Source organism: Lichenostomus cassidix, chromosome 4, assembly GCF_008360975.1.
Source record: "Lichenostomus cassidix isolate B80296 chromosome 4, HeHo_3.0, whole genome shotgun sequence".
In the NCBI taxonomy this organism is placed as follows: domain Eukaryota; kingdom Metazoa; phylum Chordata; class Aves; order Passeriformes; family Meliphagidae; genus Lichenostomus; species Lichenostomus cassidix.
Genome location: NC_139484.1, coordinates 34,064,199 through 34,079,344, shown reverse-complemented (window position 1 = coordinate 34,079,344; position 15,146 = coordinate 34,064,199). Strand labels below are relative to the sequence as shown.

Sequence of the window (15,146 nt, the reverse complement as noted above, 5' to 3'; positions counted from 1 at the left end):
TTTAGTTCCCTGTAATGACTTGATGCACTGGCAAGTGCTGTGGTGTCTTTTGAGAGCGTTGCTGTCCTCGTATTCTGTAGTAAGAGAGCCCTGCTAACACAGAATCAAACCCACAATATTGGTGTATATTCAGGAACTCTACAGGGAAAACAATATCCCTGAAGGCCATTGAAACTCTTCCGCAACTCATCTTCCTCTGGGATTAGCACTGCAAGTTTCAATCCAGTGTTGCTAGTGGAGACAGGCCTGTCTCTCCATTCCCTTAGGAAACCTTTTCCCCGTGTGCATGACCACTGTACAGTAAAGCATGGCAGCTGAAATACCGGTCATCTATCCAGCTTGAAGGCTTAAGATTTAAAAGCACGGGAATTGTTTTCTTCTGTTTCTTATCAAACATCAAATTCAGACAAGCTGTTTTGGGCAAATGGATATTATACATCAGCTCATGTGAATGAAATGTTAGCAGTTTATTATGGGTTCAGGAGGATGCCCATATGCAAAAGCCCTGAAATCCAACTACTGAGTGCAAAGCAAATTTAGTTTTATTACTAGCAGTAGCAAGTAATACATACAAACCCCTGGATTCCTGTAAAGCTGCTGAGCAGGAGAAGGAGATGGAGCATGGTGCTCAGGCAGGAGGGGCAGGCAGGCAGTGCACCTTCAAGGTGTCCCCTGGATCCAAATGGTGTGCATCTCATCCTTCTCACCCCTCCACCCCAGAATCACTCCTCATATCTCCCGCTCAGTAGTGGAATTTTTCCAGTTACATCATCTCATGCATGGCCAGCACGTGAGATGAGGCCATAACACCTTGTGATGCCACCTCCATGCTAACAACAGCTCCACTGTGCATTGTTCCTCTTACACAGGTTAAGTTCCCACTGATTGACCAATACATTGTTTCTCTTGCAATGGTCAAGTTCCCACCAGTTAAACAATAAAGTTTTCTTCATTATCTTGTTGAGGTGCACAACAGCAGACCAAATATGGCATGGCCCTAGACACAATTTCTGTCCCTGACACACAGTTCACCCATTTTTCTCCAGTTTTGCTGTTCTAAGACTTTAGGAAAGGGAAATATGATGCACTGGCCAGCCTGGTTAGCTCAAGTCCAGGGTTTTTTGTTGTGGACTTTTTTCTTTTCAGCTAAAAGACCAGTTCAAGAACAAACACTGACTTCAGTTGCACCAGCTCAGAAAATTACCAAACCTGCTGCAAAATATGGAGTGCCTTTAACTATCAGGAAGTCCTGTGGTGCACCTAAAAAGCCTAATGAGAAGAAGCCATTGACTAAATCTAGGCAGGTAAGAAGCTAAGTTAGTTAAATTGAACTGTTTTGTTTCATATCCTATTTAAATGCTCTGAAAATAGTATGCCTTCCTTTTCAAATTGTCTTGGTATGTGGACACATGCATCTGCAGAGAAAGTAGAACTAATAGTTTAAAATGCTTGGCTTGCTTCATTATTGATTGTTTGTTTGATGTGGTTTTAATATATTTTTTAAAAACTCCTACTTTAGGTTTGGTTTTTAATTCCACTGCTGCATTACATTTGTGTGTTTTCATTTGCTTTATTGGTGTTAACCATTTTTGAAAACATTGGAAGTCTGTCAGGTATGCCAAGATCATTTGCACTGGATACAAATCTTGGCATCTTTTTACCTTGTTCCAAAATAATCTCAAATTTTCAAACTATGCAAACTTTTTCTAGCCATTTTAGAAAGTGGTGTCAGCCAGAGAAACTGTAATTGGAAGAGGAGTTTCCCAGATTTAATTCTGTGAGCTAATGAGAAAGTTTTTTCTGTATACCTTCATAGAGTACTTTTGATCTTTCTTCCAGTTGTCTTCTCTGTATTCCTTATTATGTAAAACTTCTCTCTCTCTTTATTCCATTAATTACTGCATGGTCACAAAATGTTTATGCTACAGCTATTTTTTATTTATATGCACATGCCAAACAACTAGCAACCAAGAGGCTGCCACTTCAGCAAGAGACCTAGTTCAGATTTTCTTCTGAATAAGTAATGTTGTTGTTGTTGTGGGGTTTGTTTTGGGTGGGTTTTTTTTCCTTCTCCGTATGGCACTTCAGGGAACTTAATACTAAAGATCTCTAACCGTCTGTCAAACTTTTAGGTGGATAGAAAATTATCCTTGAGATACAAATTATCTGTGAGGTTCAACAGCTGTCAGAGGTTTAGAGAAAAACTCATTGATCACACAAGCCTTGTTGGGTTGTGAAACACAATTTGAAGAAGCAAGAAGGGAGAGTGCAGACTTCTTGTGTGTCCTTATGAGATCACAAGGTTTATGTGTTTTAAGACTTGCTTGCCCAGCCATTTATTGGTCTTTGTCATGGGTTTCATCAGCCAATACTGATCCAACTTGCCCAGAGACTTAAAGCAGCAGGGGAAAGACTGAGGAAATATCCTCTTCCCACATGTAAGGAATCAGTAATGCTGCTATTTTAAGATAGTCTTTGTGTGAATTGTACCTAGTGATAAGGGATAAGATATAGTATAGAAACAATAGCTACAATTTAATATAAATTTTCTTCTCTGAGTCTGAGCTTTCAGCTGGCTTTTCAGAAGAGCGTGTAACAATCATCTCCTTTATTTGGTAATATTACATTAACATTATATTATTACAAGTCTCTAAAGGTTTCCAACTTCTGCAATACTTGATTTTAAAGTACCCATTTACAGGATTGTATGTTGTCAAAAGAAAATACTATGAAGCTCTGCGTGTTCCAGTATGGTCAGAAAAAAAAAGCTTTAAAAGTACCAATGGCTTTTTTGAGAAGAGTAGAGTAAACCACACATTTTATTATGTGTAGCTGCTTCTTTAGCAGGGATTCAGTGGTGACTGTGTTGTCATAGGTAACAAGAACCTTAGTTAAAGTTAGCACCAAGCAAAGAACCAAGCAAAATAGCCCTAGGATAACCTACCAAATCTTTTCTCCAAATAAGAGAATCTTAGTATCTAGGCCCCCTCAAAAACTTACAATAAAGATAAAGGTTGTAATGAAGAGTAATACTATCAGAGAAAAAAATTAAGACAAAACAGATTTAAAAATCACTGCCTTCAGCTATTGAGACAGAACTTTTAGTACAGGATGAACAAGTACCCCTAGATCCTAGCAGTGCTTTTCACTTCAAATCTCCTGAATAATCAAGTATTTTAAACCCCATTTAGTGCACATTCAGTTGTGATTTCAAGAAATTTTTTTTTCTGATAGAATTTTTCTCTCATTCTGGTGTCATGCTGTCTAATTTGAAGTTTCACCTTTTATGCAGGCATTTCCAACTCCAATGAAGAAAATTTTTCCAGTAGAAGAAAGGAGGAAAATGTTTGAGGTATCATGAAATCATCTGTTTTCAAACTGAGCAAAAGCCAAGTCCATAGCAAGAATGACAAAATACAACCTTCAAACCTTTCCTCCTTATATTTTTTTCCAAACATTATGTAGCAGTGATTTTTTTTTTTCTTTTTAAATCTTCATGGACCAACAATTGGAGCAACAGCCTGTCTTGACAGAGATTTGACAGAGTAATGGCTCAGTAATAAATACCAGATTATATGCTTATTTTTCAGGAACCTTCAAAAAAGAAAAGGTTAGAATTGCCTGAAAAACACCAGAGAGAGCAGGTAGACAAGATTCTTCAGACTTTTCTTTATTCCCTCTTAGTAATTTTAATGAAATATCTTATGGTGTGGTGTGTTGTGTAAGAATATGCAGTGGTTCGATTTCCCAGTTCCTTAACATGTTTAATCCTTGCACCTTGCAGATCAGTTTACTGAAGGCAGATGAAATGAGAAGATTGGAAAAAGAAAGGGTAAAATATGTTTAAAATGTGTTACTAGTGAAGTTCAATTTTTACTTAGTGGTTCCTTGAATTTTGTTTTCCTGTATTGTTTTCTCCTTCAGATGGAACGAATAAACAGAGCCAGGGAACAAGGATGGAGGAGTGTGCTTGGTTCAGGTGGAAGTGGTGTTAAGGTTGGCAGCAGATGCAGAAATGTGGTGTAGTCTGTTTCCCCCACCTTTGATTATATGGAATGGTCTTCTCTTTTCAGAAAGATCTGCTCTTGGAGGTCAACTCTTGGGGCTGCCCATTATTAATCTATGGATAATTTAAGAAAAACTGTAACTGCTCCTCCCTGGCCTTTGGAGATTACATGCAATTTTCATTTTTAATGTTTTCTAAATTTCTGAATCTCTTCTCTTTCTGCCAGTAATGGTTTTCATGCACCACTTTCTTATTTCCACACCTGCTTTTGCTACTTTTCCTGTGCTGAGTGTATGCATGAACAGCTTCTTTCACATTCAAGTTTGTTCTTGAATTTTTTTGTTTCCAGGTTTTCCTATTATAATAATGAACCTCTTTCACTGTATCAAACACTTGTTTCTAAACATTCCTTGATATTTAGCAACATAAATGTTTCTATATATTGATAAGATGTTCAGGAGGGGGGTAAAAATTTCTGAGTAAATCTAATTTAATTTTGAATGCAGTGTGCTGTTTAGCCATTCACTTAGTGCATAATTAATCTGACTGCTCTGACAGTTTCTTTTTCCCTATTTGTGTGTGTCACAGTTTCATGGAAACATAACTGTCCTGAAAAGTAGTCCCATCAAGTTAGTTGAATGTAAAGGTCTGGGTATTTGCATCAGGCAGAGCCAGTGCAGGCATTTAAGTAGTGCTGTGGTGCAAATCTATCTGACAATAGAAAGTGAATTGAAACACAGGAATTTGTTGTGGTGGTAGAGAGTCTTACAAAAATACTCGGCATAAATGTGTTTAGTAGGGTTTTTGTCAGCAAGCTCTGGGCAATAAAGTCAAAATGGATAGAGGTTTTATTGCTGTTCCTTGTACAAAAATGAAGAATACACAAACACTGACCAGGTTTCAGTAGCTGCTTATTAAATACTGAATTTCAAAATACATATAATCTTTGGATGCATGCCACATATCATGTAAGTAAAGCTTAAATCTAAATGCAAATTTAAGCATACCAGACTTTAAAAACTACCAAGTGCTGATTTAATGAAAAAATATATATATAATTTGCCTCCTATGTTGTCTTCCTCTCTCTCAAGATCAAACTGGCAGGCACCAATACAATGTGATATGCATGCATCCTCACATTTGAATGAGAGCTGCCTGTGTTCCTGAACATAGTGTTTCTGATTAACTTGGAGAGTTTTACTGTGAATATATGAAGTATTCTATTATAGCTACAGCTTCATTGTCTGTATTCCCAGTTAGCTGAGGAAACTGAGGTCCAGTGACTGTCCACTTTCACCAAGTGTCTGGTGTAAAACATCATGGCAGACGGGTGGAAAAAAATCATTGAGATATCTTCGTCAGATTGGATATTTGAATACAAATCTTACTGCAGGCTGATAGTTTACCATCATTCCAGGTTTCCGTATAATATTACAGTGTTCTTGATCTATTCCCTTTCTCCAGCATGAAAGCAGTATATCCAGCAACTCCCTGACAGTGTTGTTGAATGGCATTGTTCAAGCTTTTCATCAACACAAGCCGTACAGCCTCTTATGAAGGCATAGCAGGGTCATGCACTGCATGATTCTGTCCTGCTGTTTTGTTTTGGGGCTGGTTGCTGCCATCTGTTTCTATGGAAAAGTAGGGAAAGAGGTGGCAAGGGTTTGGCTTTGAGTTAGTGGTTCTAGCAAGGGCTGTAACTGTTCTCAAGACTTTAGATGAGCACCTGCTTAATATAATTTGCCTAGAGATTGATCATAGTATTTCTTTAGATTATGGAAACTGAACTCCAATAATGGTAGGTGAAATCTTGAGTAGTGTTTAAAGTAAAACTTTTCCTTTTTTTTGTAGAGACTATAGTCTTGTATAGTTATTTTTATTCAGACCAACAGTGTACCTACATATTTATTTGAATGCCTGGATAAATCCTTGACGTAATATTCTCATCTGGATTATGGAGATCCATTTATGGGCATTGAACAACTGAAACTCAAAATGTGAGATAAATTCCATTCGTAAATATAGTCTCTTCAAGAACTTCTAAATTGGCAGTCTTAAACCTGTCTCATCTGCACTCACCAGTTTGAATTTATTTTAAATACTTCAGACCACTCTGGAAGGAAGATTGATGCTGTTGTTAAAGCAAATTCCATAGATTTACTACCATGGGCTATTTGAATGCTTCCCCCAGGCATAAAGGGAACATTTTTATGCATGTGCTGACAACCTTAACCTTGTTTTGCCAGTTTCACGTTTTCTGCATCCATCCTTGGCTAACTACTGTACACAGCTGCTTGAAACATCATTTTTTTCATTGTTTTCACATGAAAATTCTGCAGTAATTCTAATACTTTGAGAATGACAGGGTTAATTTGCATAAAGCAGTAGCTTGTGGTAGGTGTTCCCCTGATCTGAGCTTTAGTAGAGAAACATCTCAATTCCAGTGACGGAAATCAATTTATAGTTCAGTGGCAATGAGGATTCTCACACAAATCTGCACTTAGTGCCATTCAGCAAACTTAGAGCTGTGTTCAACTTTTTCCAGCTTCATGAAAAAATGGGTGTTTGGCTGCAAGTCACTTGTTAGTCCTTCAGTTGGAATTGCATCACTTTTTTTGCTGAAACTTTGATTTTTGCCATGTAATATTATCAATCTCTGTTTATACTTCAATGGAGTTGTTATCAACAACTTCCAAAATGTGTGACAGATGACTCATGTGTAACTAGACTATTTTTAGAAGAAGTTAAAATGGTGCTTTATTCCAGACTGCTACAGAAAAAGAAATTGTAACGTATCTGTCTTGTGATTCGTTAAAGTCGGGGCATGCCAGGGGTAAAACTAGGACCAATTTAGAATTGTTGCAGAATATGTTAATGGTATTACTCTGCTGAAGATGTAAAAATTGGAAGGGCTTATTTAAACCAGTATTGAGATTTCCACCCTACCCCTTTTGGTTTCCAGGCACCATATTATGTCGGTGGAGGTGGTGTTGGTCCTTTTCCTGTGTCTTCCAGAGGACGCTATGAACACTATCATGCTATTTTTGACCGGATGCAACAGCAGAAGGAAAATGTTAGAATAGCTGAAGAGAGAGAAGCCAAATTGAGGGCAAAACTACAAGACCGAGGCGTTGTTGAAAGGTATGGCTACCTCCCGATAGAAGTTACATGTGTTTTCCTTTAGGTGAAAGTAATGAAAGTTACTGTACGTATTTATCTACAGAGGAATTCCACCTGGAACACGTCCAGGAGTTCCTAAGGGACCTGCAGGTCATCACCATTTACCTGATGTTGGTGCAGTTAGGAAAAAAGTGAAAAGATTGAAGGAGGTGTCTAAACAAGCCAGTGCAAACAGGTTGGACTATGATAATCCATCAATCTGTCCCTACATGTTAGATTCTTGTTCTGTGTCTGGTTTCATTTAGTGGTTGGGCATGTCTTAAAATCAGTTCTATCCATTGGTATTGTGCTGTCTGTTTGTGTGTTAGTCCCTCACAGACCACAATTCTTTTAGAACCAATGGAGACCCTGGCTTCTCCAATAATGGAAAAAACAGTTTGCTAAGAGAATGTACCTAAAGTAGATTTCAGACAAAGTTCTTGGCTTAATATGTTTGCAGATAACAACATAAGCCTCCTCCTTTACTTTGTTCATTATTCCACTTTTTGTCTTACCTTCCATCATCTTATTCTTCCTGCCTTTTCTGCACCTAAGTGTTTGACTCTGTAGCATTGGAAAGTGTCTAGAGTGATCCCAGAATTGTCAGCTCCTGTTTATTGATCAGTGGAAGACTTCTAGGAGCTTTCTTCATTGAAATGTGAATGCCAGGTGTTATAATGGTGTGCAATTTCTAATCCAGTATTCAAATAGTGAATTAGAAGATCTAGTTCTCATTACTGTAAACAGAGTATTTTTATTCATAAAAGGATTGTAAAAAAGTACTGATTTTTTTTTTGTTATGTTTTCACTCTCAAATAGCTTCTTCAAAACTTCTTTGTTCTTCAGATGTGTTAATATTTCCCAAAGAACTATGTTCACAGTTGTGACTAGTGAATGGGAAAATAGCATTTTTCTGGAAGTTTAGTACTGTGAGCATTACTATCTGAATTTTGTAGAAAAACAAATTTTCTACTGCATGATTTAAACTTCTGCAGAGCTGCTGATCTGTTCTGTGGAGGAAAAAACAAATGGAGTTAATGTGAGGAAAAGGAAGTAGCGAAAAATACCATTTGTTCTTTCAAACTAATTTAATTCAATTTTGTGTTCTAATATAATATGTACTTGCAATTCTAGATTTTTTACTGTTTTAAAATTTGCAGCAATAACATATCATGCTTAACACTGATACTACTATTCTGAAAGCTATGAGGTTTATTTTCTATTCTTTATAGTAAGTTGGGCTGTTGTGAGATAATCAAAATTCTTCCTGGTACAACCCAGTACTGGGAGGTATATTTTGCCAGCTCTATTTTAATGTATTTCCTCCTCTAGTTATTCTCAGTGCTTTGCATAAAGCACACAGTCCCCACATCTTGCCTGGATTAGGAAACGGTTTGACTCATACATTTGAAAATATTAGATGATACTTGTCTACAGCTGGATAAATTGTTTTAAATGTATTAAAATTGAGAGAAGCTGTAGCAGAGTGCTGCAAATTATTAATAACATGGAGATTGGGAAGAAAAAACAATTCAGTATTTCTCAAATACATAAATTTGGAAGCATTCAATGAAAACACTATCCAGAAGTTTCAAAATAGGCAGAGATTGGGGATTTTTATGTTTATAAACTGGATTACTGTTAGCCTTAAATTTAGGTGCTGTTTCTTAGCATCTTAAACATGTTTAAAGGTTTTTTTTTATCTAGAAGCAATTTTATTATCGTAGCCAGCCTAGCAGTATTTCTGTCCTGTACTTTATTCTTTCAGCTGTAGGCCATAATAAGAGTACATGATGTCTCACTTAACGAAAGAATTTAAATAACAAGAACTTTGTTAAAGATAGTCAATTTAGAGCATATATTGAAGGAGCTGAGAAATCTTCAAGTTGAAGCATTTCTGATCGTACTACCACTAATCTGAAGTGAAATACATTCAGCATCAACAATATTTAAAAATTGTCTTGGGCAGAAGTGCAGCCCAGAAGAAACTTAGTTGAAATGTTATAGCAAAATGAGTAATTCAGCTTTAAAATAAGAAAAAACATTTTCATACAATGTTCATAAAACTTTGAAAAAATACGTTCCTGTGAATTTGGTTTGAGACAAATAGAGCTGTCTTGGTTTGGGTTTTTTTGGAAAGCACCTCTCCTCTAATGCTGTGAGGTTCATGATGTGTGACAGACTTCAGCTGCATGGCAAGGGTTTGCACAGATTCCACTATTCACCAGTTGAGTTCATATGTAATTTAAAGGTAGAGTAGAAATCTTGTAGTGAGTCGAGTAAGATTAGCATTTGTTTCTTTACCAGTAACACCTGTGTGGATTGTCTTGCCTTTTCAGAGCAGCTCCAGTGTTTGTTTTATTGTATCAAAGTGGTTTTATTTCTGTCTTCCTTTTAATGAAGGAAAAATTTTCCTTTCCTTGTTGCTTGGGGGTTAGAGAGGCAAAAAAATAAAATTCAAAGATTTTAATTAGTGTGCTAATTGTTTATGAATTACTAGAGCTTTTTGTATTACAAAATTGTTCTTTCTCTAACTGCCTCAGCGTAATGGATTATTGCTATTCCGGTGTTTTCCTGATGGTTGCTGAACCCCCCATGCTCCTCAGATAAAGGAGGCTCAGGGAACTTTGGAATGGCCTCATCATTCTACTACTTGTAGAATATCTTACACCATTTCTCAGTGTTTTGGCGTTTTTTTAATACGAATCTTCTCAGAGTCTGCTTCTAACGAATTTATCAAAAACTGGCTCTCTATAATCTCATGAATGTACTCACAGAGTTGCAGGATGCTCGGTTATGGTAACCTAAATGTAGCCTTCGTGTCCACCCAAGCAGATCCCTGACCTGGGGTGAAACTTGTCAAAAAATAATCATCTTTTTATGGCTAATTCTAGGGTAGAAAAATTCCTGCACAGACCCTTTGGAAACAAACAAAAAAAAATCCCCCAAGATTGCCTAAAAGCAGTTGCCAGAACACTGTGAGAATAGTAGCACTGTACTAATTACCTAAATGGTAAAAGCTCTTACTGCAAATGTAGGACAGTCTTGAAAGTCTGTCACAGTACTGACCTTACTGATTGGCTTGTGATGAGTTGTTCCTCATCTCTGAAGGGAAATCTTGAAGGAGTCTTCTTTTTCACAAATTATAACAGTAATGAAATAAGCTGAGACACTTTCAGAAACAATCGTACCAAGATTGTGTTTTGACATTAATTTTTGTTTTGATTACAAGGATCTGGAAGTATAACAATACAATGTTTTGGGTTTGTTTTTTTTTTATAGTTCTTCTCACTTAGCCTGTTTTCCTCCATTTTGTGTAAGTCTGACTTGTATTTTGGCAGATGAAAGGCATTTTTTGAAGATGTCTTGCTCATATAAAGTTAATTTTTTTTCCCTGTGTGTTCTAGTTAGAGCAAGTGCGGGGCGGGAGAGTAGTGGGGGTGGTGATGTTTAGAGTGTCATATTCAGAGACTTTTATCTTGCTGTGTTGAAATTATTCAGGCAAAAAGGATGGGTAGCTGCAGATAGAGCAAAGCAAGTTGAAGAATTCTGGCAACGAAAGAGAGAAGCCATGGAAAACAAAGCTCGAGCTCAGGGACACATGGTATGAAATCTGGTCTTCCTGTGTTTATTACTGTTTCAGCATGCTTTATGAGTCTTTGAAGTAGCATCATAAGGAAAATGCTTACTAAATATTTTCCTTAAGTGTTAAAAAAAAGAGAGAATAGGAGGTAAGTTTTCTGTATGCTTTTGCTAATTTTAATAAAATGTAACATAATCGTGCAGTACATTTCTCATTACTTTAAACTTATTAACAAAGGCAATTATTTTTGTTTGCATGTGTCTAACTTGGTATTGTGAGTTTTAGAACATTCATTTACATCTTTTTCTGTTTATACTTTGGAGTCTTGGTTAAAATTAAACCTCGTGTTATACAGTACCTTGAACCTGAAATTAAGTTTGATTAAACTGATACAGCTAATGATCACACGTAATAATGTGTTCTAGGAAAACACATTCTGCTTATTGAAAAGATATTGTAAAGTTACCCATATTTGTCAATGTTGACATTTATAAAACCTGTACTCTTTAGAAATTAAGTAGAAGATTAGAAAAATGTTCTTTGTGCTTATGGTTCTAACTTCAATATCACTTTAGGAAGTTTGTTTAAAACATATATTGGAAATGACTATGTGTTTTGCTAACATGGAGAGTTATACTTTTTGAGTGCTTCTCCGCACTATTCATCTGCAGTTGAGTGACAATATCTCTGTCAGCTGCTGAAATTAAACTGACTGTGCTGGAGTAGCAGTGAGATGAGACCAGCTGCAGATTTATAGAAGCATCTCTTGAGTAATAACTGATAATCAAATTATGATTTACAGCCAGATCTTAATGTCAGGGATTATTTCACTTACAGTAAGCAATTCTTAGGTACTTTGATTCGCTGCTTTGATGGTGAAGTATCCTTGGATTAGTATATATGTTTTAAAATCTGAGTCTTCCTTTCTAAAGCTATGGTTCAATTTTTTAAAACCTTCAAGACGTGTAAATAATTTTGAAAAAATGAGAAATGTTAAGACTGCTTCTTCTTGGACAAGTCATTAGTAGTAGCTGCTTGCATTTTGTTCTTGACTTCAGTGGCATTGACATAAATGTGTGAGATCAGTTAATTCAAGATACTCAACTATTCAGTTAATGTTTCTCTGTTTTCTCTGTGTTCAATGAGCCTAAATGTTTTATTGCAAGATGGCTCCTGTAATAAAACAAGGAGGTTACTAAACAGTTAAAGAAGTAACTTCCAGATGTTTAAGACCTACAGCTTGAAGGCAGGATACCAAATTCATTACTGGATTTGCCATTGAAAGTAGAAGTTATCAGCAGCTTCCTTCTATTTGTGCAGGACAATAATCTGACTAGGTGGCACTTGCTGTCATATAGGGATGGGACTGTTGTTTGGACAATGTTGATCTGAAAGGAGAGATCATCAGCTAATAGCCAGCCTTTTGTCTGATGACTAGCACTAATTTACCCAGCTTCTATTAAATGTAATTGCTGTCAATTTTAATTTTCAACTGACGGTCTAAAGTTTGACTCAGTTGTTGAGCTGATGATACTGTCAGACATCTGTTTTTTAAGACAGCTGCTGACCTGATTTGCTACTTCACTGTAGCTGTGTGGCATTGCAAAATATGAGTCCTAGTCTTTGAAAATTTTAATGTAGGCAGATGAGTAAAATTAACAATCTACAAGAAAGAAAATCAGTTCTCAAAAATATTGCTTCCAATTTCTTTCTTAAGAGCAGTTATATGAATCGCCATCAGTGACGAAAATACCTAAAATAACTTGAATGCTAGAACAAAGAACAATGAAATACCTTCAATAGTGCCAGTAAGCTTTTGTAAAGCTCAGGAACATGCATTAAAAAATTAAAAAGAAAAATAAATATTTTCTGAAAACGTGAATATGGAAGATACTCCATTCCATTTTGTATGGCGTAATGCTTACGCTGAAACCAGTATTCATTGAGTCCTCATGAATGTATAGGAACTACTCTTCCACAAAATGGTTCTTCTAATATGTTCTCTGATCCCCTGGTCACTAAACCACAGAAATGCAGTAATGTGCCATTTCCTTGAGCTATTTATTTTGCTCAATCTGAGAGTTTATTTGACCAGAATATTTGGATTCAGTCAATAACCGAACTGGAGGATTTACTTACTGATGGTTCTCTATACACAAGCTTGAGAAAGCTAAAGCCCCTGATATTTTATGAGGCAGAAGGTCTATCACATGTATGCATACTGTCTTTATAGTATGTTGCACTAATAAATCAAGGAATTTTTAACCCATTTGGCAAATGTTTATGGTATATCATTAATAAAATAATTCAAGTATTTTTTATTTTAATCCAAGCAGAAAACATGGAGTTTAATGATTCTTGTTCTGTTTTGTACAGAACTTTCTTAAAGGTTGAAATCCTTTTGGTGACCGGTCACAGACTACATCACATGAACCAAGTCTATGCACTGCATCTGTATTAGACATTTAATGCAGCTTGCTAGATGTAATGCATGTATTAAAGTGCTTTATTCGATTTTTAAGTCGTCGTTAAAAAAGTTTAATCTAAAAACATAAAAAGGTTCCACTTTTTATTTTAGGCTTGACTCAGCAATGGCAGAAATCCCAACCCTGTGCCACCATTTTTATATAATCCAGATGTAGAAAACTCATGCCCATCACAATTTAGGTTTTCTAACATAGCATGAGAAGATCAGAATTGAAGGGAGAGGGTGACTATATTCTTAGAGCTCTTGTCTCTGTCTTTAGCTACTCAGAATCTTTAGTTACTGCTGTCATATATTTCATGTAAGTGAAAAGGGCTTATCAGTTAACTTCAGAACATCTGCAGGTCTTTGATGGATTTGGTTTCTTATAAGTGAACAGTTATTGGATAAAACAGATAATTTTACTGCCCCAGCCACCTTAAATTTGATACCATTAAATGGCAAACAGGGTACACTGCAAAACATGGCAGATACCTATGGAGGCAGGCCCATTTCTGCAAGAGGAAGGAAATCCAGAAACAAGGAAGAAGAGGTATGCTTGCCGCATGTTTGCCACTTTGCTTATCATGGAAATAGCACTATTTTGACCTTGACTGTACCCAGTTTCCCTGCATGGTTCCATCTGTGTAACAAAATTAAAGGACTTTCTAAATTTCTAGGAAATAATTTACTGTAAAAAGTACTAAAGTTTGGGTGTGTTTCATTGTTCTGATTTTTAAAATAATCAAAATAATAGTTGTCAACATCATTCTGTCTCAGAGAGCTTCTTGAATTTGATACATGTAGGTATCATTGTATCCTAATTGTATTGTGATAAATGCAACCTTTTCTAGCTTTCAGTAATGTAAAATGTAGTTATAGTTAATACTGGGAAATGTATTTTCCAGTTTTCTTTCTTTTTGTTACATGAAAATTTGTCTGGAGGTTAGTAAATGCTAGGAAGGTGATAACAGTAGTGTTTGGAGAGGGGGGGTTCACCCATCTTATTTTTTTGTGGAATCTGATCTATTTTAAGTTAACCATACTGGAGAGGCTTTCCACAGAGCTGAAACTTGTTTAATTTCTTTGCATTAGGAATACTTGGCAAGATTGAGACAGATCCGGCTACAAAACTTTAATGAACGTCAACAGATTAAAGCAAAACTTCGTGGAGATAAGGTTGGTTGAAAAATAACCTTAAATACTTACGGAAGTTGATTGTAGGGTGTATTCTTGTACCCCTGGTGGAAGAGTTTTGTTCTAGGCAGTTTTATATAGAGACATACATTTTAGACAGCACATATGGTAAAAAATACTGGGATTCTAGAGCATCAAACCTTACTTGTATACCTCACCTGCAGAGCATGAGGCAGTGATGAGAGGTGGCATGTGAGAGCCCAGCATTGTCAGGCCACTTTGCTTGCCACAAGAGGCACATTACCTTTTTCCTGACTTATCAAAGTTTCATTTCTTTTAAAACCAACCCTTCCTGCAAAACCAAATAAATAAAACCCCCACCAATCTCAGGGATGAAGTTCTGTGTAAGTAAACATTGGATTTAAACAGTTACTTAATGAAACTGACCCATGTTAGTCATACAGTCAACTAAAATATTCTGAGTAGGCACTCATATCACTCACCTTTTAAATACATGAACTGATCATAATTATCTAAGGACTCTTACTTTGCAGAATGAAGCTGCTAGTTCTGATGGACAAGACTCTAGTGAAGAAGCAGAACTGAAACGCAAGAAGATAGAAATGCACAAGGTAAGTGTGGAGTGGGAGGAGATGGAAGTTACTGTTGTCAAATTTGTTTTTTATCTCATGAATTTTCTTACATTTCATTTTTCTATCAATAATTTGTTCATGTATCCACTACAAGATACGGGGTGTTTTTAACTGTATTGAGGAAACAACTCTGTTCAACTGTTT

At 36.3% G+C, this 15,146-nt stretch overlaps 1 protein-coding gene across 15 annotated transcripts in view; it reads left to right on the top strand.

Moving 5' to 3' along the window:
* NEK1 (NIMA related kinase 1) overlaps window positions 1–15,146 on the top strand; it is a 45,203-nt gene that overhangs the window by 13,325 nt on the left and 16,732 nt on the right. For 6 of the 15 annotated variants that reach the window (XM_085058658.1, XM_085058654.1, XM_085058656.1 and 3 more), the window contains 11 exons: window positions 1,147–1,304; window positions 3,293–3,352; window positions 3,591–3,644; window positions 3,785–3,832; window positions 3,925–3,996; window positions 6,969–7,147; window positions 7,230–7,361; window positions 10,667–10,769; window positions 13,682–13,765; window positions 14,308–14,391; window positions 14,904–14,981. In XM_085058658.1, the coding sequence (XP_084914784.1) occupies window positions 1,147–1,304; window positions 3,293–3,352; window positions 3,591–3,644; window positions 3,785–3,832; window positions 3,925–3,996; window positions 6,969–7,147; window positions 7,230–7,361; window positions 10,667–10,769; window positions 13,682–13,765; window positions 14,308–14,391; window positions 14,904–14,981 (1,052 nt within the window). The remainder of the gene's footprint in view (window positions 1–1,146; window positions 1,305–3,292; window positions 3,353–3,590; window positions 3,645–3,784; window positions 3,833–3,924; window positions 3,997–6,968; window positions 7,148–7,229; window positions 7,362–10,666; window positions 10,770–13,681; window positions 13,766–14,307; window positions 14,392–14,903; window positions 14,982–15,146) is intronic. The other 9 variants (XM_085058660.1, XM_085058659.1, XM_085058664.1 and 6 more) reach the window with 9 other exon arrangements.